The sequence below is a fragment of the Gastrolobium bilobum genome, unplaced genomic scaffold (assembly GCF_033153095.1).
Source record: "Gastrolobium bilobum isolate Gb01-03AN ecotype WA unplaced genomic scaffold, APGP_CSIRO_Gbil_v1 utg3205, whole genome shotgun sequence".
NCBI lineage: Eukaryota > Viridiplantae > Streptophyta > Magnoliopsida > Fabales > Fabaceae > Gastrolobium > Gastrolobium bilobum.
The window spans coordinates 280,701-301,864 of NW_026899186.1; the positions used below are offsets into that span (position 1 = coordinate 280,701).

The 21,164-nt window shown below is 34.2% G+C and overlaps 2 protein-coding genes across 10 annotated transcripts; both read right to left on the minus strand.

Moving 5' to 3' along the window:
- Window positions 1–1,797: 1,797 nt before the first annotated feature.
- Window positions 1,798–5,321, minus strand: LOC133288087 (probable apyrase 7). 4 transcript variants are annotated; one of them, XM_061485787.1, is made up of 3 exons: window positions 3,278–5,321; window positions 2,527–2,862; window positions 1,798–2,056 (listed from the first exon to the last, which is right to left on the minus strand). In XM_061485787.1, the coding sequence occupies exons 1-2, from the start codon at window positions 5,115–5,117 to the stop codon at window positions 2,552–2,554; spliced, it is 2,151 nt and encodes a 716-aa protein (XP_061341771.1). In that variant the 5' UTR covers window positions 5,118–5,321; the 3' UTR covers window positions 1,798–2,056; window positions 2,527–2,551. The 4 variants fall into 4 exon arrangements, with proteins under 4 accessions (XP_061341771.1, XP_061341770.1, XP_061341769.1 ...); XM_061485786.1 differs by having other exon boundaries at window positions 1,798–2,064; XM_061485785.1 differs by having other exon boundaries at window positions 1,798–2,248.
- A 3,225-nt stretch (window positions 5,322–8,546) lies between these two features.
- On the minus strand, window positions 8,547–20,725 carry LOC133288038 (WAT1-related protein At4g19185-like). Of its 6 annotated transcripts, none has more exons than XM_061485733.1 (8): window positions 14,906–15,376; window positions 13,971–14,033; window positions 13,750–13,866; window positions 13,058–13,193; window positions 12,908–12,991; window positions 11,378–11,533; window positions 9,462–9,613; window positions 8,547–9,279 (listed from the first exon to the last, which is right to left on the minus strand). In XM_061485733.1, the coding sequence occupies exons 1-8, from the start codon at window positions 15,103–15,105 to the stop codon at window positions 9,078–9,080; spliced, it is 1,110 nt and encodes a 369-aa protein (XP_061341717.1). In that variant the 5' UTR covers window positions 15,106–15,376; the 3' UTR covers window positions 8,547–9,077. The 6 variants fall into 6 exon arrangements, with proteins under 6 accessions (XP_061341717.1, XP_061341714.1, XP_061341718.1 ...); XM_061485729.1 differs by lacking the exons at window positions 8,547–9,279; window positions 9,462–9,613; window positions 11,378–11,533; ... (3 more) ...; window positions 13,971–14,033; window positions 14,906–15,376 and adding exons at window positions 15,932–16,313; window positions 16,591–16,742; window positions 18,196–18,351; ... (3 more) ...; window positions 20,205–20,388; window positions 20,613–20,725; XM_061485730.1 differs by having other exon boundaries at window positions 12,908–13,193.
- Window positions 20,726–21,164: the final 439 nt, after the last annotated feature.

Below are 21,164 nucleotides of genomic sequence, written 5' to 3' on the forward strand. Positions count from 1 at the left end.
ACCTGTCAATTCTCGCAACGAAAATATTTTTAGTATACCTGAAGATTCCACACATTATTTATCAAAAAAATAAAATAAAAAATTCACCTACTTGTGTACTTATGTTTATTCTATCCCTTGCACATGAATTGGTTGGGATCAAATGAGTTCAAGGATTCCTTGACACCCGTTGATTGGACAAATGCGTCTAGACCACGATGGATACCAAAATTTGAGATAATTGATATAATCCAAAAATAATTCCTCATTACCCTATCAATTTATGTCTAATTGGACCACAACATGATCTTGTACTAGTGCAAAATGCAACAGAATTTGTCCTCTATTAACGCAATGCACACATCTTGTTTTAAAATTTTGCAGCTTCCGTTTAGTTCAACATAACTTAAACCTTGCGAAGAAGCCTTATAAAGCAACCATGCGCATATCTTAATTAGCTTTGTAAGTGATACATTCGCCCTGAAGCAAGGAGAAGATCCTTTTGGACTTGTTTGGGAGTTAGTTTTAAGAAAAAGAAGAAAAAGAAGAAAAGAAAAGAAAAAGAAGAAAAGAATTTTATTAATATCTTTTTTTGTTTGTGAGTTTAAAAAGAATAAGGAAAAGAATTTGGTATTTTTACAAAACTCTCCAAAATCTTTCTTGTTCTTAAAATTAAAGTTTCTCTAATTTGGAGGATTTTAATTCCCAAATAAGGGAAGAGAATATCCTTCATTTCTTTCCTCTTTTTCTCCCTTGAATTTCTTTGGTTTTCTTTCCTTCCAAACTCCAAAACAAAGGGTTTGATTTCTATTTTGCAAAACAGTTTTTTAGTTTTCATAACAAAAAAACAAAAAAACTCGTTTGGTAAGACCTGTCTTGTAAAAATTGTTTTGAAAACTACAACTGTTTTTTTGTTTTTAAAATCAAATTTAGAGAACATGTCTGAGTTGTTTTTGTTTTCTGTTTTTGTTTTTAACTTCAGACACCTTTGGATTTTGGACACGGTTATCGGGCTCCCTATGTGAATAAGATATTAAGAATATGAAATGCAGAGGAACCTTGACTCTTCGATTAAAATAACAACATCCACAACTTCTTTATGCCTCGTAGATTTTAATGACAGTGGAGATAATTTGACCCAAAGCAATCGGTTGAACAATTTTTGAAACAATCAAATAAACCACAACATAACTTAAAAAAAAAAAATAGTACTTTTTGTCTAAAATAGTACTTTTTGTCTAAAATAGTACTTTTTGTCTGTAAATGTCTTTTATTTGAATATAAAAATACCCGTATGCTTTGTTCAGTTTGATAATTAATACCCGTTGCATCAAAATTTAAAGATAACAATATGTAAATAAGTGATTAGTTGAGTTTGATAATTAATTAATGCATGGTAGGGATAAGGTTTAGTAGTAACCATTCATAAACCAAAACCATAACTCAGGTTTGCAATGAAAGCAAATACTGAAGAGTAATGGAAATGCAGCTTAAATCTTCAAACCAAAAATGCTTTACTTAAAATAGTAAATGCAATGGCAGTCATCTTTTGAAAGCGAAAGTTGCTTGCAAGTTGTGCAATTAATTCAATAGCTTATTTGATGTATAAGATGTGAGCATTGTACTATGTTACAACTTCTCCCCGTGGTTCATCATTTTCAATTGGTTTTCCCAAGTCATCATTCACCTATGAAAACAAGAGGAGATTTTCTGTAGTACTGACAGTTAAATTAGTCTAAAGAATGGTATATAAACTGTCACAAATTAATTGATATTGGCAATTTGATGAAAAATAAAAGGTTTTCTTGTGCTGGTTAGTCTTTGATGCTTGAATTGACTTCCGAAGCCTAAGTGGCACCAGAAAAACTACACCACTGAGGCAGAACATGGAGACATCAAGTAGCCATTGGGGAGAGTGCTCTTGATGATGCAGATTCCTAGAATAAGAGAGCTTTTTTGTGCGTTGCAACTTGTAGAGGAATCCAGTTCGGAAGTGAAATCCAGGACAAGCAAATTCATTTGGAATCAATTGATCTGGTTGCATCTTTAGCTCCAGTCATCTCCATGACAAAAACCTCTGAAATGCTAGGACAGATAAATTCTTACAAGTTGCAGTGAAGATTGAGAGAAACATTACATATAGATGGACTCAGAGATATCCTTTACGAACTAGGAACATCTTTACTGATGCCAGTACAATGACAAGATGTCGAGGATCAATTGCCCAGAAAATTTTCAACTTGGCCAGTCCAATTTTATTGGTCTACAACTGATGTACAATTTTGACAGTTATTGCTCATGTACAAGTTTTAGTCCAAAATTTACAAACTTAGGAGAAAAGTGTGGAAATCTTAATATGTAAGGAATTTGTAATTACTTAATAAAATACAAAAGGAACATTCAACAAAAAGAATATGCATTAGCTTGACTATTACTTACCAATAGGCGATTCGATGTTACAAAAGAATTCCCATGTAAAACTTGGTAAAGCAAAACTCAGAAGGAAATATTGGTCGATTAAAAAGAGATATATTAACGTAATCATACCAATGTTTCCAGAAGATGATGTGCCCTAAACCTTCACCAAGTGTGCTTCAGCCACGGAGGAATTCAGGTCTTCTCGAGATTGTGACCTCCTACTCTGTAGGCGCATCTGACTTCTGTGGGGGGACCAGAAGGCAGGCATACTACTGCTGTCAGACTGCATCTGCCCTAAATTATTTGAGGAATAACTATGTGAGACGCTACTAGCTGATGGATACAAGGAAGACTCCATAAGCTGGATGCCACCACTGTTATCACCAAGACCATGCCCCAGGCCAAATGGGCTTTCTTGTGGACCTGCAATTCTTGGGCTGAGTGGCATCTTTATTCTTCCATCCCCTGCAGTACCATAGTGGCTTCAAAGGTCAATTCTAAAAAGGAATCTCAAGTACACTGTATACAGAATGCACAAACCATCCCAAAGGAGCAACTTGGTTATAATTTACAAAAAAAAAAAGAAGAAGCTGAAATCATCCACAGAATAAGTGAAAATTGGAGTTCATCCATATTTGGGACAACTGCAAGCGTTGATACAAGATGAGCACGCAACAAAAATAAGTCATAGTAGTAAAATATTTACCAGGATATATAATTGAATGTTGGCCATTATACTACATTTAATAGTAAAAATTACAAGAGAAACAAAAAAAAGACTGATCAGTAAGCATCTTGAAAAAGCTTTGAACTAAACAGTTCATCTGTTAAGTTATTGGTATTAGGTAATCGGAAATCATCATTTGTGTAAATAGCTTACCAGAGTTCATTGGACTCCATCGCTGGAACCGAAAAGGAGATGGGATATTAAGAACAGAAGCATTGGAAACACTGTTATGCCTGAAAATGGGAAGATATTGCCTCCGGAAAAACCTTGGCACCCAATTGCCAGCACATGATAAAGCACAAAGAAGTAGAATAAAAGAAAGCAACAAAATGGGCAGAAGAATAAGAGGATTTATCTGCATCTGGAGCAATTCCAAGTCACGAAGCCCAAATCTAGTGGAATATGCTTTCCCAGCTTCCAACAAGGCAACCCCAAGTGTCCAAGTGATACTTCCAGAGCCAACAGTTATTTGGTTATCCTTAATGTGCAAACCCTCTCTCAGCAGTAAGGCAATGTATGGTGCCCTAAAGCAATACTGCTCAATAAAGGGTTGAGGAGCAACACTTTTCTTTGCAACATCCCATCTTTTTTCACAGAAATCCTTACCCTTTTCCAATACATCATCAAGCGTAGCTTCAGAACTCAAGTTGAAAAACCGATACACCACATAAAATCCAGAAATCACATAAAAGTGGCCATACGGGCGAGGGAGATTATCACGCAAAGCGCAAGGTTTTACTTCACAGTCAAGTCCTGCACTGAGATTGGACCAGTCAGACAAATTTACAGCAGCTTTTGCAAGTGCACTGCATTGTTGCCAATTTGGAGCACCAATAAGCACTACCGGTGTTCCTGATCCACCTTTGTTATTGGAAGGACAATGAGAACACATGTACTGTTCCCTGTACCCAGACTGCAAGCAAGGATGTTTGAGCTCTATTTTTTTATTAGCCATATCTGCATTCGTGGATCCAAACTCTTTCTTAAAGAGATGCACCACAGACTTACCAAATGCCTCATTGAGACCATAGCCCGAGAGAGAGTATGCAGTGAGATGATGGTTCACTGATCCAATCCTAACATACAAGCTAGTCTCACTATTCAATTGTTGATCACTCTCGAACGTAACCTGCAATGACGAACCACCCAAATCAAGCGCACCATAAGTTGCCTTCCTAGGTCTAACACCCAAGATGCCACTATGATAATTAAGGGATATCCATCCAAAGTAAGCTTCCTCAGTGCCAGAGATAATCTTAACCCAATCCTTCCTACACATAAAAGGAGATTCCTTCAGCACAGACCAGGCATTATCAAGCAGCCATTTAGAGTCATTCCCAGGAAGCCTCCTTACACCAGCAGTAGCATAAAGGAACAGAGAAGTACTCTTATGAGCATGCACTGGTATTTGCTTCTTTGCCCATATGAGCAATGGTTTCAATGCACCCTTCAACCCAGACACATTATACACCAACTTATCAATGCCAGGTTCAGTTTCCATTCTGTCATATGCACGCCCACTAGGTTTCTTGTGCAAACCATCCCTCAATGACTTAATAGCTATAGGGAGACTATTATACCTCTTGTGTTGAATGGAAGCATGATACACATAAACCCGAGTCCCAGTACTCCCACAATCAAGCACAACATAATATTTCCCATACCCTTGATTCCAATAAGAATAAGCAAGCATCAAAACCAAGTATACTAGGAAAAGAAACAATGTAAGGCACAGTGCAAGCCTGATGAACCTCTTGGTTGTTCCCCCTTGAACCTTGTGAAGGGGTTGCTTCAAATGGGTTGAAACATGTTCAGCATCGGCGCGTTCGAGATCAAGGTGGCGGTACGAGGAGAGATCCTGAAGAGAGGAAGAGATTCGCAGGTTGTTGTTGTTGTTGTTGTTGAGGAATCCGAAAGCAAGTGGGTCGGGTGAGGATTGCGGGGTGGGCAATAATCTAGTGGATAATAGTGCAGCGATTTTACCAAAGACCATGTCTTTTTGCGATGGAGAGAATGCCCAGTTGGATTGAAGAAACGGGGTTATGTGGTTGAAGAAAGCATGGCATTTCTCGTGATGAAACTTTAACCCACTGAGATTTTAGGGAGAAAAAAAAAAAGTGAGGTTTTAGGGGGGAAGAAAAAAAAGGGCACAACGGGGTTTGGTCATGTTAGTTAGAGTTTTCAAGAGAAAAGTGCAGTGAATTGGAAGATAGATAGTGAAATTGAACAGAGAGAGAGATCTGGGAAGGTCGTCGGTTATGTCGAAATAAAAAAATAAAAAATAAAAATAAAAAAGGGACGAGGAAGATGACCAATTTGTCTTGCTGACTGAAAAACAAAATGAAGATAAAAGAAGGGAAATATTACTCTCATTTCACATGAGACATCTTATCTTATTTTCTCTCACTTCGATTTTCGCACCTCACCTTTTTCTTCTTTTTTTCTTTTTTCTTACAATGGTGGGACCTACCCATTTTCTCTCTACAACATAAGATAATTATCTTATGTAAAAGGAGATTAATAAAACCCATAAAAGAAAAGAACATTTTTGCCCCTTCTTCTTTATCCAAAGGACCTATGAATTATTAGCTTGTTTAAAATTGGACATTGTCATTATTATCTATTTGAATTTTGAGTCTAAGTAGGGAAAATGACATTTGTGGAAAATTGAAAGGGTTTTATTATTCTCCTTTTACTTATCTTATATTGTAGAGAGAAAATAGATGGTCCTACCATTATAAGAAAAAAAAAAAGAAAAAGGCGAGGTGCGAAAATCGGAGTGAGAGAGTACGAGAGAAGTTATCTTATGTAAAAGAAGAGTAATATTTGTTATCAAAAAAAAAAAAAAAAAAAAAAAGAGTAATATTTTTCAAATTGAAAAGTTGAAAATTCGACAAATTGTTTTATACTTTCCTTAATTATAAATAGATTCGTTTTTTCTGTGGCATATAAGTTATCTCTAATAAACTCACTGCGACGTCATTTTGAGACGAAAATTATAATATTTTTGTAATTTTAATTTATTTCAGAATTATTATAGTATTTATAATTATAATTTTTAATATTTCAATCTCAAAACAATATCGTTTTAAAAAATAAATGCAAATAACTTATTTGCATTAATTGTAAAAATATTTTTCTGATATAAAAATGAGAGGCGGCTCAAAAAGATATGCTTTATTTTCATTGGTCAGTCTCGCTATTAACTTATTAAGTATTACGTAATTAATTTTGCATCTTAATTTTTTCTCTTGCTATAATTTTCGCTGTCTCTGTATGCTAGCTTTAAATTTAAAGCACACCGTTTAATTGGTTAGTGTTAAAATTCAATGAAAAATAAAAGGGGTAACAGTGTAACACCATTCGGGAAGAGGAAGGGTGGAAAAGATAGGTAGAGGGCGAAAAAATTTACAGAAGATGGCCGTAATATTAAGATAATGATGAGGAAGCAAGTTTAGTCTCCAGTTTCCAAAATGAGGAGAGAAGATTGAATTTTTTTTTTTTAAATAGAAAAAATATTTTGTAGGAAGTATTTAGGTAGTCAGGGTACACAAAATTGGGTTTATTGACCAAAGTGGGGTGTTTTCGTCTAAAAATTCACACCTTGGGTTTGTGGGAAAATATATCAAAAAGTATAGTCAATGACACTACTCTTTTCGTTTTTTTCCTTTTTTTTTCAAAAAAAAGGAAACAGGCCAATCACATTGTGCCACAAAGCAATTTGACGTGCACATTCCTTTCCTCCTTTTTTTTTTTTTATTTTATAAAATACTCAAATTTTTTTTTTTTTTTTGGAGTTACTCAACCCTAATTATCTCTTTGAGACGAGTTGGCTCCCTCCGGTATCCCCATGAGCTTCGACTCTTTGAGCCGGCTATGAGACTAATCCGGAGTGCGGGAAAACAGTGATGGCTAAAAGTTCAGCCCCCCTCCCCAAGAATGCATTCAGCGGGAATCGAACACATATCCAACCCCACTAACTCAGCTCCAAGTTACCAACTGAACTACACCCATCGGGTAAAATACTCAATTTCTATATTCATTCACTTCAAATATTAAATAATTAAAATTATTAAATAATATATAAGTCCAACTATTTGTTACTATATTAAACTAATAATTAATTAATTTCTAACCATTACAAATAATAATTATTAAAATAATCTTTAATAATTTTTTTTGATAGACAAATAATCTTTAATAATTAACTTACAAATCACTCATCAATACAATTTATAATTATTAATTAATAACTACTTAATTTAATAATTGATAATTACTAAAATAGTAACCAATAAAATAAAAAATTACCCTTTATTAGAACTACTACAATTAATAATTATTAATAATTATTATTTTGTTACATAAATTAATATATATATATATATATATATATATATATATATATTATATATATGGGGAAGGATCCGTTTATAATTTTTTTTTACAAATTTTTGGAAATTATACTATGTATTCCATGTTCTCCCAGGAGTACAGAATATAGTTTGTAAACAAAAAAATTGTAAATATACTCCTCTTATATATATATAATGGGTTTTACAAGAGTTATGTTGTAGGAAAAGTGATTGTGTAATATTATAGAGATTCGTTTTGCGTGCCGTAATTCTTTTTTTTCTTTTTTTCTTCAAAAAGTGTGGGTCCCACAAAATGTTGTGTGTGTAGAAAAATTTATTGTGTCATGTTAAATGACAAATACAAATCTCATATATAATATATATAAGATAAGTCTATCATATAAAAGATTTGTGTAATTTTATAATAATTAATGAATGAAAATTTTGTATAAATCAATTATAATACAAAAGTATAAATTAATAGTTAATTACGATTGATTTACACAAAATTTCTATCCATTAATTTGTTATAATAATACACAAATCTTTATATGATATATTAATTGATATTATTACAATCAAATAATAATTATAGTAATTGGCGATTTTATTGATTATTAATTTCAGTGATTAGTAGTTAGTAGTTATTAATTTAAGTAATTTTTAAATAATTAATCATTAGTATTGATTGTAAATTATTATGTAATAATTAATAATTATAACTATTTATTAATTAAACATTTTAATTATTTAATAATTAATAATTTTAATTATTTAATATTTGAAGTGAATGACTGAATACGAGGATGCGAGTATTTTATAAAATGGAGAATGAGAAAAGAAATGGGTCAACTAGATTGTGCCTTTTTATGAAAGAAAATAAAAAATAAGGGATGGAGCCACCCTTTAGTAAATAGTTTTCCACACACCAAAGTTTGTTCGGTGAGCCCACAAAATTGCATTTCAAAATTCAGATATAAATTTGAACGAAGATATAAAAACACATTACGGAACAGTGGTGTCACCGTTGGCAAAAAAAATACCAAAATGTTACGTCAATAGTAAATTTTGTCAAAATACCACGTGGCATATTTCGCTACACTGTATAGCGATGTAGCAAAATATGCCGCGTCAGAATGCACAGAACCAAAAATATCACGTGTAAGACTGGGAAAATTTCACTACACTATGTAGCGAAATTCTCCCTGTTTGACACGTGGCACTTTTGGTTCTGACCTAGCATATTTCGCTACACCGTGGAGAGAATTATTTGCACACGTATTTCGCTACATAGTGTAGCGAAATATGCCATGTGACATTTTGACAAAATTTACTGTTGGCTTAACATTTTGCTATTTTTTTTTCTAACAGTGGCACTTTGGCCACTGTGGCCACTGTTCGTATAAAAACACATTTCGAAACTGGTCTTAAAATTCAGACATAATATTGTACTCCAAATTTTAGATATAATTTTGACAGGACAACATTGACGATTTGTCCTGAAATAACATTCCATATAGACTTGATCAAAATATAGATTTACCAATAAGCAGTAACAGATTGAAGAATGATGACACCAATTTCTACGTTCATTTTCTTCAATCTGATGGCTTTGCGTTAGGGGATACGCTGGAGGACCCCGATAAAGTGTGACCTCTCTGGAATGCACCTTTTTCATGAATAAGTGGTTCAGAGACCCAAGAGCCATGAACAGTAGCTCCAGCACTTGTCTGTCTTTCTCTATAAGATGCCCAAGTAACCGTATATAGACCCGCAATGATAAAAGATCCACCTATGATACTGTTGTCACATGGATAAATAATATTAATAATAATAATAAGACACTTCACAATGAAATAATTTCAGAATAGAATGCTATTGAAAGAAAAACTTCATTAAGTTCAACTAGATAACACATGTTATTAACTCCTAAATAGTAAACTTTTTTTCAAAAAATAAACTGGTAGTAATAGGGGCTATACCTTCCCAAGTAAATTGGGCTTCCAAGGAAAATTTGGGAAAGGAGGGCAGAAAACCCAGGTTGAAGAGGATTATAAAGGGCAACTAAAGCTGGCCCCAAAATCTTGTTGCACCATGTAATGAGTCCATAGTTAAGGGCAGATGCAATGGTTCCCTGAACAAATAAGGAAAATATTTGTCAAAATCTACATGTTAAAAATCCACCAATATTTTCTATTAGAAGATAAATCCATTAAAATATTTGTAAGAACATAGGATACTTTCAATCTTTTCATCCTTAAGAAAAAAAAAAAAAAAAATACCCTCATTACTTCACTCCAGTATTTTTCTTTCCTCGGTTCACCACCTTAGACCATATTACATAAATACAATTTTCAATGACATAATAATGTCCTCCTTGACTTCTGTGCAAGACTGCAAGTCTGCAAGTATGGATGCTCCCAGGTAGAAACAGTTTTGTGGCTTTTTGCCAATAAGGCCAATTCCAACTCTCTTTTTTTAGTACAAAAAAAGGTAGCCTATCTATGGTTCATGCAAATGATATGGGGTCTACACTCGCAGGAGAGGAATGGTATGTAGAGGTTTAACACTTCAAAGGGCGGTTAGTCCCTAGCCTAGAGTAGGCTGGATTTGTTTCATTGCATGGGGTGGAGGGACACCTCGAAAACAGATAGTGGGCAGGAGGGAAAACAGTTGGGGAAAGGAATGTATGAAGATGAAGGAGAGTGTGTGGGAGGGAGAGCTAGTTTTCTCTAGTAATGAGCTGATAAATTGTATGGTGGATATCGTTTGAACTTGTATATGTGAAATTACAGGAGGCCTGTTCATCTTGTTTGACAGTGTTTGTTTTGATTTGAATGTTTAATTCTTTGGTATCTATCAGGGTCACACTTGCTTGGTTACTACAAGTAAACTAGAATATGCCTTAGGGGTGTAAATTCTTTAGAGAAACTTATTTAGTGATTTTGTGGATTTTTTTGCCAGGCATGACAGTGGCTAAAAAATCATTAGCTAAAGAACTATAGTCACCACATGCATTGCAAACATTTGTTTTCTTCTCGTTCCAAAATTTCAGATTCAGATCAGAAATACAAAATAGAATTGGGTAATTTCTATAATAATATTTAAATGATGGCATGATATTTGTGATCTATCACGTCTGAGCCATTGTCAACAGCACAAGATGTCAAGAACTAAGATTTTCTATATGAATTACCAAAATACCAACAAAATTCGGACCGCTTTAACAACTAGTGAAAGTAACACCAAAAAAAAAATCAAGGAATTGATATGAAGTTAAATATTCTCATCAATCATAAAATGCAACAAGATTTTAGAATAAGCATAACTGTTTTCTGAAGGTAGTAGATGAGTTACAACAGAAACAGATTCAGTATTGAAGTTAAAAACAAAACTAGAATAGTTTAATTATAATTCATTATCAGAGTACAAATTTTTACACTATTAATAAACCATAAAGTGCCACATCATTTAAGTAAAATAGGTTTTTCACTTCCAGTAAAACCTTCAAAAAAAATTTAACAGGCGGAACCAAAAAATCTATAAATAGTTGAAACATTTTAGACTAACGGGGATCAAAATCAAATACAAAGCTAAAACGCAAAACTAGGTTAAACTTGTAAAACCACATGCAAGAAAGTAGGATGTGTTGAATGCAAAACACCTTGATCAACAAAGTAGGACCACAACAAAATTGACTCCCACTTCATTAAGTGAGACTGCCTTTCTTTACCAAACCGTCAATAATTGATAGCTGATGTGTTGAATGAAAAAATGCAAACAATGAACAAGGGCCAATTTTAGAAGACAACTCAAATAATTCAATGTAGTAAGATGGGCCAAAATCATCAGCAATAACTGATAAGGGTATTTTGATATTAAAATTCTAGTGACTCACAGCATAAGTAACGGCGAGTATTTCTGACGGTGTCAAACTCCATTCAGTTGACTCATTAGTCATGAATAACGACACTGTCACCATCAGTAAAGCTCCAAAGAAGTATGAATACGCTGTGACAGATAGGTTTGCGGGATATTTTTTTAATACTGGTGCCTGAAAATAATTAATGGCAATGAATTAATACGCCAACATTGCCACATAAAAGAACCTGAAATCACAATAAATTGGTTAAGAGAAATTTAGGAGTAAGCACAATTAATCTCATAATGAATAGATTTGGAATGAGTAATGACCTAATTTTAAGAATGATGCTTCTGACTATGTCATTTAATGTGCTAACAAATATGAAAGCATAGGGAAGTCATCCAATATCTAAGTATGTGAGTTTGTTATGAGTGTGTTTGGATGGAGGGGAATGTGGGCAAAAGAGGAAAAAAAGGAAGGTTTCTTTGTAACTTCTGCCTTGTATGGTGGGATTTCTGTGGGGGCTTTTTTGGAGGAAGAATGTCTAATTTTAAACATACAAACAGGGGAAATGAAAGTCATCATTTAACAGCTCCTTCCCTTCACTTCCAACTTCCCAAGGTGATTTGGTCATGTCAGAAGAAGATCAATAGAGTATCCAATGAGAAAAGTGGATCAAATGGAAAATAGTCCAATTAAAAGGGAAAGAAAAAGACGTAATAAAGCTTTAGGAGAAATTTTCATTAAAGAACCCACCCACAGTGATATGCCACCAGTATACTATATGAAATACAGTCATAAAGCAAGTAAAGTGGGAAGAACTAATCTTCAATAAATGTAGCTATTCCTTTCAACCAAAGAACTGTAATACTACAACCTAACATAGCTCCAAAGAATTTCAAATTCATATAAAAAGAAAACATGATATAACTCTTCGATTCAACAGTTTATAGGCAGTTTCAGCGCTCACTAAAATCTCCAAACTCCACATAATGGAATTGTGAAGAACACCAAATTTTTTTTCATAATTCTACAAACACTTTTATCAAAATATTAGCGGACCAAACCTTGGTAGGCCCCCAAACTGGAAACAGATAATTTGTATCAATTCTATTGAGACCAAGCTACATTTTGAAATTTGTATCATCAAGCATTAGCCTTAGCCTTACAGAGAACCTCAATGTTCCAAAGTAAATTAGGTATAGAGAAGTGAACCCAGTTCATAAATTGACTTAGGACATGAAAGAAGTGCTTACAATAGAAGGAACTACAACTATCCGAAGTTCACACTCTTAAATCTAAATCATAAACAATGTGAAAAGAACATGGATTGTTCAGAAGTTACAGAGTATCACAAGTTTCCTATCATCGGGATTTATTTGAAAATGTAGTTCCTAATAAGTAAGAACATTTAGAGTCATCCCAGCCTCCCAGGCATATAACACATAGAAGCAGGGGCTTAATAAATGGGTAACAAGTGCAAAAAGTGACACAGATCACTACATTTTTCCCTTAATGCTATAATCAACAGTCATTTAATGGACATAACAAAAAGATGCAGACCTGAATGGCTAGAAAAGCAGCCATGCATATACAGTTCCCTATCAAGCACAGAACCCCAAGATGAAAATTGTCTAACCCAATACCCTGTAAACCACTGATTAACCATCCAGAAGGCTCTGGCTGACCTCTGGCACTTATTTCACCTTGTACTAAAAGGTCCATTTCTGTATATCCTATCAAAGCTGGACCGCGATACAAAACCATCAATATGGCACCAGAAACACATATCAGAGTTCCTCCAACCTTTGCCAGACCATCATATCTGAGTAAGTTCACTCTTTCTGTACTGCATAAAAAAGTTTATTAAGGTACGCATTATCTTGTGTCTTAGAGCCTGTTTGGATCCTCTCTTTTTTAAGTTGTTAGAAGCTATTTTTAAGCAAAAGCTAAAAAAAGAGCTTAAAAAAAGAAGTTAAAAGTTGTTTGGTGATTACATAAAAAATTTAGCTTAAAAGTTAATTAAAAACACACATTTCAAGAAAAGCCTCTCTCTCTCTCTATTTCTATGGCTTTTCATTTCAAAAAAAGCACATAATTCCAAAAAAGCTCCTCCTAGGAGCTTTTGGCTTTTGGCTTTTTTCTTCATTATTAAAAAAGAGTTTTTTTCTTATAAAATCTTTTTTTAAAACATGTTTGGCCTAGCTTCTGCTTATAAGGAGAAGAGAAGCTAAAAATAAGAGGATCCAAACAGACACTTAGTGTATCCAAATAAGTTTATTAATGTACACATTTCTGCACTACAATTAAGATTGTGCATTTGGGTCTCTGTGTTCTAATAAAAGGATTGTGTGTGTATCATAAAGTTTAAAGTTGAAATGATAAATGATAGGAATGGAACTGACCCCATCATCACAGCAAGCAGAAAAGTGAAGACTGGAATGGCTGGCTGTATGGCAGCAGCATAAGTTGGATTAGTATAGCTTAAACCAATAAGAAACAAAAGCTGGTTGCCAAATATCCTGATCATGAAGCAAGAAGCAAAAATACCAAATGCATCAACAAAACACTGTACCATTCAATATAATGGAAATAGGAAATAAGTGACTAGTATCAAGAACCTCACCCAGTTAATCCAAGAAAGAAGAATGACATCAGGAGGTTCTTAGTAATGGGTGGTCGTGTCCGTCTGCATCCAACATGGTATGCTTAAGATACTCATACATTTGAAATAAAGTGAAGAATATGATATGATTTAGTGGACACAAAAAAGTTGGAAGTTAAAATTTCACTTCTAAACTTTGAATGCGTAGCACAGTTTAATGTGCAAAGCAGGTATACCGTATAACCTATGCTGTCAACAATCAAAATTACAGTCAATCAGTCATCCTCATATATATGATGATAGTATTGAAGTCTGGAACCATTAGCCACAAACAAACATTAACATTTCTAGAACCAGATATTAGATGACAATTAATTACCTCTAACTAATGTCAAAAAGGATATGCTTTATAATATTAGTTAAATATTGAGCACGCTCTAAATTAGCAGGTGGAAAGCTCTATATAGCAATAAACGTGTATATTTTCATACAAATAGGATTAACCTACCACCTAAAATCCAATGGTAAAAAAATGAAGGTCACAGAAATGGTAGTATAACATTCACATATGATAGGTCAGTGTTGCAAACATGACTAACCAACGAAGGCAGTAACCCTCCAAATTATGCATTGGGACATGTGGGGAAAAAGAAAGGCGCTTAAGCATCCAATTCTAACTGATTAAAGTCTTCTAGAACCAAATGGAAATTAATACACAAAACTCAAAACTTTACAAAAGGGGGAATCAAAGAATAAATTGTGAAAGTTTTTGAAGGCAAAGGGGAGTCAGCGAGGAATTCCTTCTGATGAGTACCGCATCTTTCAATTGATTCCAACGAGAAAAACCAAAAGAGTAAAAGGGTGCATTTTTATAGCTTTTGAAATACAGTACAAATAAAATCACTAATGGTTGATTTGAAAGAATAAAGAGAAAGGAAGAAAAAAAGAGAGCATACTTTTCACGGATATAAGCAAGGGGTGCAAGGATAGCAAGGGCAAGGAGATCCCTGAAGACACAGAAGACGAATTGGTTAACCCCAACATTAAGGGCCACCTTGGTGATGACATGGTAGCCGCCATTGAATAGTTGCACCAGTGCCATGGCCAAATGGGCCTTCCATGTGTCACCCCCCACTGATCCTGAAGCTGCTGCCATTAGAATCCACTATCTTGCTCTCTGCAACTCCCACACAAAAGTTAAAGATAGAGAGAGAGAGAGAAGAGAGAAGATGGGGTGGTTGGTGATGGTTGGTTGATGAAACAGTGATAGGAGAATGAACAGAACACCAAACTCAATGCTTGGTCTGAAAGATACAAACAGAATGACAAAGGGGATAAAAAAAGTGTTGAGCTTTTGAATCAAAGGTGCTTGAATTTGATTAATTTCTTGGGTTGATAAGCTCTAATTTGTGGTTGCTGGTAAATAATTGATGAGAACAGGTACAACAATAACCTAGTGGTTGTAGTTGTGGATTGTTTTTGTTTATCTGTAGTTTGTAAGTGATCCAACGTGGCATTTGTTAAAAACCATGAATTCACAAAGATTAATAATGACAGTGGTGAGCTTCAACACATTGTCGGAAACTGAAAAAGTGAGCGATGATGTGGGGTTGGCAATCATGTGAAAGTAAATGCCATGCTTTAACCAAAGACCGTAACTTTTGTCTTTTGGCGATGGAGGAAGCGATTGAGTGATGGGAATAAAATTTGATTTTTTTAGTAAAATAATAAATAAATAATACAGTTTTTTAATCAGCCGACCAATATATATATATTATTAATTTATTATCGTTAGTCAACTTTTGCATGGTCGTGTACATAACCACCAAGAATATCATATGTATATTTTTAAAATTTAAAAAAGAAAGAACTATAAGGAAGTGTAAAAAAAAAATGAGAGTTAAGTACTCAGCAACAGTGAACTCTGATTTAATATACAAAGATGAATTATATATGAATTCGACATAAAATATTATAAATGGGATGCTTAAATTAAGATGGAAGTATTTATAGATGATACTTGATGGTGCAATAGTGAATTTAAAAGTACTTATACAAGGTTGTAGGCTTTTACTGGACTTGATCAAATATAGATTTACCAATTAAAATGATAGCAGTAACAGATTGAAGAATCATGAGACCATTTTTAACAAGGCATTGGCATTCTACAATTCATTTCCTTAATCTTCTGATGACTTGGGGTTTGGTGATACGCTGGAGGACTCCGAAAATATTTGACCTCTCTGGTATGCACTTCTTTCATGAATAAGTGGTTCAGTGACTCCAACAGTTGCCTGTCTTTCTCTATAAGATGCCCAAGTAACCGTATATAGACCCGCAATGATAAAAGATCCACCTATGATACTGTCATCACATGGATAAAAAAATAATAATAATAAGAAACTTCACAATAAATTTCAGGGTGCAATGCTAGAGAAAGAGGAAGAACTTTATTAAGTTCAACTAGATAACACATTTTATAAGTCCTAAATAGTAAAGTTGTTACAAAAAATGAAGTGCTGGATTGCCCTTTTTTTTTTTTTTCAAATGTCTTACTCTTTTGCGGTTGGTGAGTAGGTTTTAGCCACTTGGTCTAGTTAGAATAGAATGCATCAATAACAGGAAGTAATAGGAGCTATACCTTCCCAAGTAAATTGGACTTCCAAGGAAAATTTGGGACAGAAGGGCAGAAAACGCAGGTTGAAGTGGATTATAAAGGGAAACTAAAGCTGGCCCCAAGATCTTGTTGCACCATGTGACGAGTCCATAGTTAAGGGCAGATGCAATAGTTCCCTGAACAAATAAGGAAAAGATTTGTCAAAATCTACATGTTAAAAATCCACTAAAACAATCTACTATCAAAATATTTGTAAGAGCACAGGATACTTTAAATCTTGTAATCCTCCAAAAAAATAAAAATAAAAAATACCCTCATTTCTTTACCCCAGTTGTTTTCATTCCTCTGTTCACCACTTTAGGACATATTACCGAAACACAATTTTCAATGACATATGATGACCTCTTTGACTTCTGTGCAAGACTACAAGTTATTTTTGCCCTCCATTTAATAATCTTGCTTCACCAGACAGAACAAATCCCTGAACCATAACATTAAAATCCCATCTTATTCTCAACTTTTGCTGCTCCCAGAGTAGAAACAGTTTTGTGGCTTTTGCTAATAAGGCCAATGCCAAGTTGAGTTGCTTAGGTAACAAAAAGGTGGTCTATCTATGTGGTTCATACAAATGAGATGGGATCACACTAGTTTGGTCGCAAAAATTAACCTAGAACATGGGTGTAATGCTTTACAGAAACTTTTTAGTGATTTTGTGCATTTTTTTTTGAACTGCCTGGCATGAGAGTGGCCAAGAGATCATCAGTAAAATAGAATTATAGTCACCATATGCAACGCAAACATTTGGTTTCATCTAATCCCAACAGATTTGTTCTTTGCTTTTTTTTTCTTTCATTAATACCTACATGTTAGTAAACCAATAAAGACTCAAGAACCAAAATTCCAAATTTAGATCTGACATACAAAATAGCAAAAAGTGATTATATTTGAATGATGGCATGATGTTTGTAATGTATCATGTCTGAGCCACTGTTAACTGCTCAAGTGTCAACAACTATGTTTTATGATTTGAGTTACCAATATACAATATATAAGAAATATTTGAACTACTTCAACAAATCGTTAAAGTTATATATATTTAGGGGGCATAGCATATCAAGTGAGAGCGTGAGAGGAGCTAATCTTGAATTTTCAATCTTACAAAAGGTTTTTCACTTTCAGTAAGAAACCTACTAACAGTTTTTTAAACAGGTGGCACCATATGGTTTTAAAATAGATAAAACTTTTTACACTAATGGTGTATCAAAACTAAATCCAAGTTAAAACCTAAAACTAAGGAAAACTTGTAAAATCACATGCAAGAACAACTATTTCTTCCTCATTTTCCCAACTTCCATAATAGCAACGCCCTGAAAATTAGAGCACCTTGATCAACAAAGTAGGAGCATCACAAATTCATAATATTGTCTCCCATTTCATTGAGAGTGCCTCCCTTTACCAAACATCAATAATTGACATCTTATGTGTTGAATGAAACAATACAAACAATAAACAGGGGCAAAGTTTAGAAGACAACTTAAATAGTTCCATGAAGTAATATTGATCAAATGATAGCAATGACTAATAAGAGTTCAAGAGATTGGAGATTAATTGAAAATTCTAGTGACTCACGGCATAAATAACAGCAAGTATTTCTGATTGAGTCAAAATCCAGTCAGTTGACTCATTAGTCACGAATAACGATACTATCACCATTAGTACAGCTCCAAAGAAGAATGAATACGCTGTGACAGATAGGTTTGTGGGATACTTTTTTAATACTGGTGCCTGAAAATAAATGACAATAAATTAAACACACCAATGATCTCACAAATAAAACAACCGAAGCTCATAATAAACGGGTTCACAAAAGTTGAGTTAGCACAATTGATCTAATGTTAAGATTGGTGCTTCTGGCAATGAGTCATTTAATGTGATAACAAGTATGAAAGGATTGGTTTGACCAAAAGAAGATATGAAAGTTTTGTGAATTCGTCGAATATCAAAGTGTATGAGTTTACAGTGAGTGTGTCTAGATGGAGGACAGTGGGGGGAAAGATGAAAAATGGAAGGTTTCTTCATAAGTTGTCCCTTGTTTGGGAGGATTTTTTATTTTATGGTAGCTAAATCAATATATCACAACTGTTCTGCCCTCACCCCCAAACTTTTCCCCCTAATTTGGAGGGCTTTTGGATGACAAATATCTGATTTTAAACATATATCCAAGGGAAAAGAAAGTCATCATTTAACCTCCCCTTCCTTTCACTTCCAACTCGCCTATGGTGGTTTCGTCGTGTTAGAAGAAGACCAAAATAAACTCCTATGAGTAAGTGGATCAAACGGAAAATAGTTTGATTAAAAGGGGAGAAAAACCTAAGAAGACTCAAAGAGAAACCATTAACGAAGACCTTGATTCAAATCATCGGAATTTATGTTGAAAGGATAATTCCTAATAAGAACTAAGATTCATCCCAGCCTCCCAGGTGTATAATGAATAGAAGCTGTGGCTTAGTGAATGGGTAACAGAGGCAAGAAGTGACACTGATCACTATTTTTTTCCTTAACGCTATAATCAACAGCAATTTAATGGATTTTTATTCAATAAAAGTATCATTTAATAGATAGAACAAAAAGATAGATACCTGAATGGCTAGAAAAGCAGCCATGCACATGCAATTCCCTATCAAGCACATAACCCCAAGTTGAAAATGGTCTAATCCAAGATCCTGTAAACCACTGATTAACCATCCAGAAGGCTCTGGCTGACCCCTGGCACTTATTTCACTTTGTGCTACATGGACAATTTCTGCATGTCCTATCAAGGCTGGACCACGATACAAAACCATCAATATGGCACCACAAACACAGATAAGAGTTCCTCCAACCTTTGCCAGACCTTCATATCTGAGCACGTTCACTCTTTCTGTACTGCATGAATAAGTTTATTAAGCTGCACATTATTTTAAGTCCTCCTGTATCTATCTGAATAATTTTTATTAGTGTACATATTTCTGTACTATAATTATGAACTTGTGTTTGTGTCTATTGTACTAGAAAAAGATGGAACTAGTGGTATATATTTGTACACACATACATAAAACACTAAAGTAGAAATTGAGAAGAGTGAAACTGACCCCATCATGACAGTAAAAAGAAATGTAAAGACTGGAATGGCTGGCTGTATGGCAGCAGCATAAGTTGGATTAGTATAGCCTAAACCAATAAGAAACAAGAGCTGGTTGCCAAATATCCTGATCATGAATCAAGAAGAAAAAACACCATATGCATCAATAAAACACTGTCCCATTCATATATAATGAAAATAGGAAATAAGTGATTATAGCAAGAACCTTACCCAGTTAATCCAAGAAAGAAGAATGACAACAGTAGCTGCTTAGTAATGGGTGGTCTTGTCTGTCTACAGCCAGCATGGTATAATTAGGATACTCACACATTAGCGATAAAGTGATATAAGAGGGCACAATTTCAATTTATTTTATTTTTTAAAGTTAAAACTCCAATTCTAAAGTCTGAATTTGTAGGTCAGTTAAATGTGCAAAGCATGTATAACCTATGCAAATTAGAGGGAATTTTAGAACTTGAGAAATATAGCATAATGGTAAATGGTTGAAAGAACATGCCTTTCATAGAAAAAAGCGAGAGGAGCAAGAATAGCAAGGGCAATGAGATCCCGGTAAACACAGAAGACGAATTGGTTGACCCCAACATTAAGAGCCACTTTGGTGATGACATGGTAGCCTCCATACAATAGCTGCACCATCGCCATGGCCAAATGGGCCTTCCTTGTGTCACCCCCCACTGATCCTGAAGCTGCTGCCATTAGAATCCACTATTTTTGCTCTCTGCAACTCTCCTCACAACACTCACAGAATAGAGAGAAAGAAAGAGAGAGGAAAAATGGGGTGGTTGATGATGGTTGAAACAATGATTGGATAATGAAGGAAACACCAAATAAAATAAAATGCTTGGTTTGAAAGACATACACTAGCAAGAATATTAAACAATCAAACAGAGAAAGGAAATTGTACCAAATGGAAGTAGTAGCTTAGTTGATATACAGGAGTTAGTAGGTTGGGACGAGAGCATCTGTTCGAATATCTATAGTATTATTTTTGAAAGGAATTTAAAATCTTAATTCTGAATTTATCCTAGATCGAATTAATTACGAAGCAACGAACCGATTGAAATATTTATAAAAAAAAAAATTGTTGATAAGATTAACAACATATGAAAATAAGAAACACACAACGTGGTATTGTTTTTGTCCTTTTCTGCTTCTTTTTTTCTTGACATTTTTGATGTGATTACGACGTGGTACTTGTCAGAAATCACGAACTCACTATGATTGATGACGTTCATCCTAAGGTTAAACTGCTTTGGGTGTTTGTGAAATCAAAAAATTACTTTACAATTATTGCTTTGTTTTCCATTTTTCTTTATGCGTGAAATTAATATTCGTTGGGGTTAATGTATTTTCATAGATTTTAACCCCCGACATGCAAAAGTCTAGCGACTATTTTGTCGCAACTGGCAAGCTCCAACTTCGATTTAAATTATCTTAAGTTAATTTTTTTTTTCTT

Excerpts from the sequence above, each read along its gene's own strand:
- LOC133288087 (XM_061485787.1), bottom strand. The coding sequence starts at position 5,117 with ATGGTCTTTGGTAAAATCGCTGCACTATTATCCACTAGATTATTGCCC. Across the intron at positions 2,863-3,277 it reads ATGGAGTCCAATGAACTCTG|GGGATGGAAGAATAAAGATG; the intron begins GTAAGCTATTTA and ends ATGGTACTGCAG.
- LOC133288038 (XM_061485729.1), bottom strand. The coding sequence starts at position 20,670 with ATGCTCTCGTCCCAACCTACTAACTCCTGTATATCAACTAAGCTACTA. Across the intron at positions 19,815-19,918 it reads TTCTTTCTTGGATTAACTGG|GATATTTGGCAACCAGCTCT; the intron begins GTAAGGTTCTTG and ends ATTCATGATCAG. Across the intron at positions 16,743-18,195 it reads TACTTGCTGTTATTTATGCC|GGAACTATTGCATCTGCCCT; the intron begins GTGAGTCACTAG and ends TTATTTGTTCAG.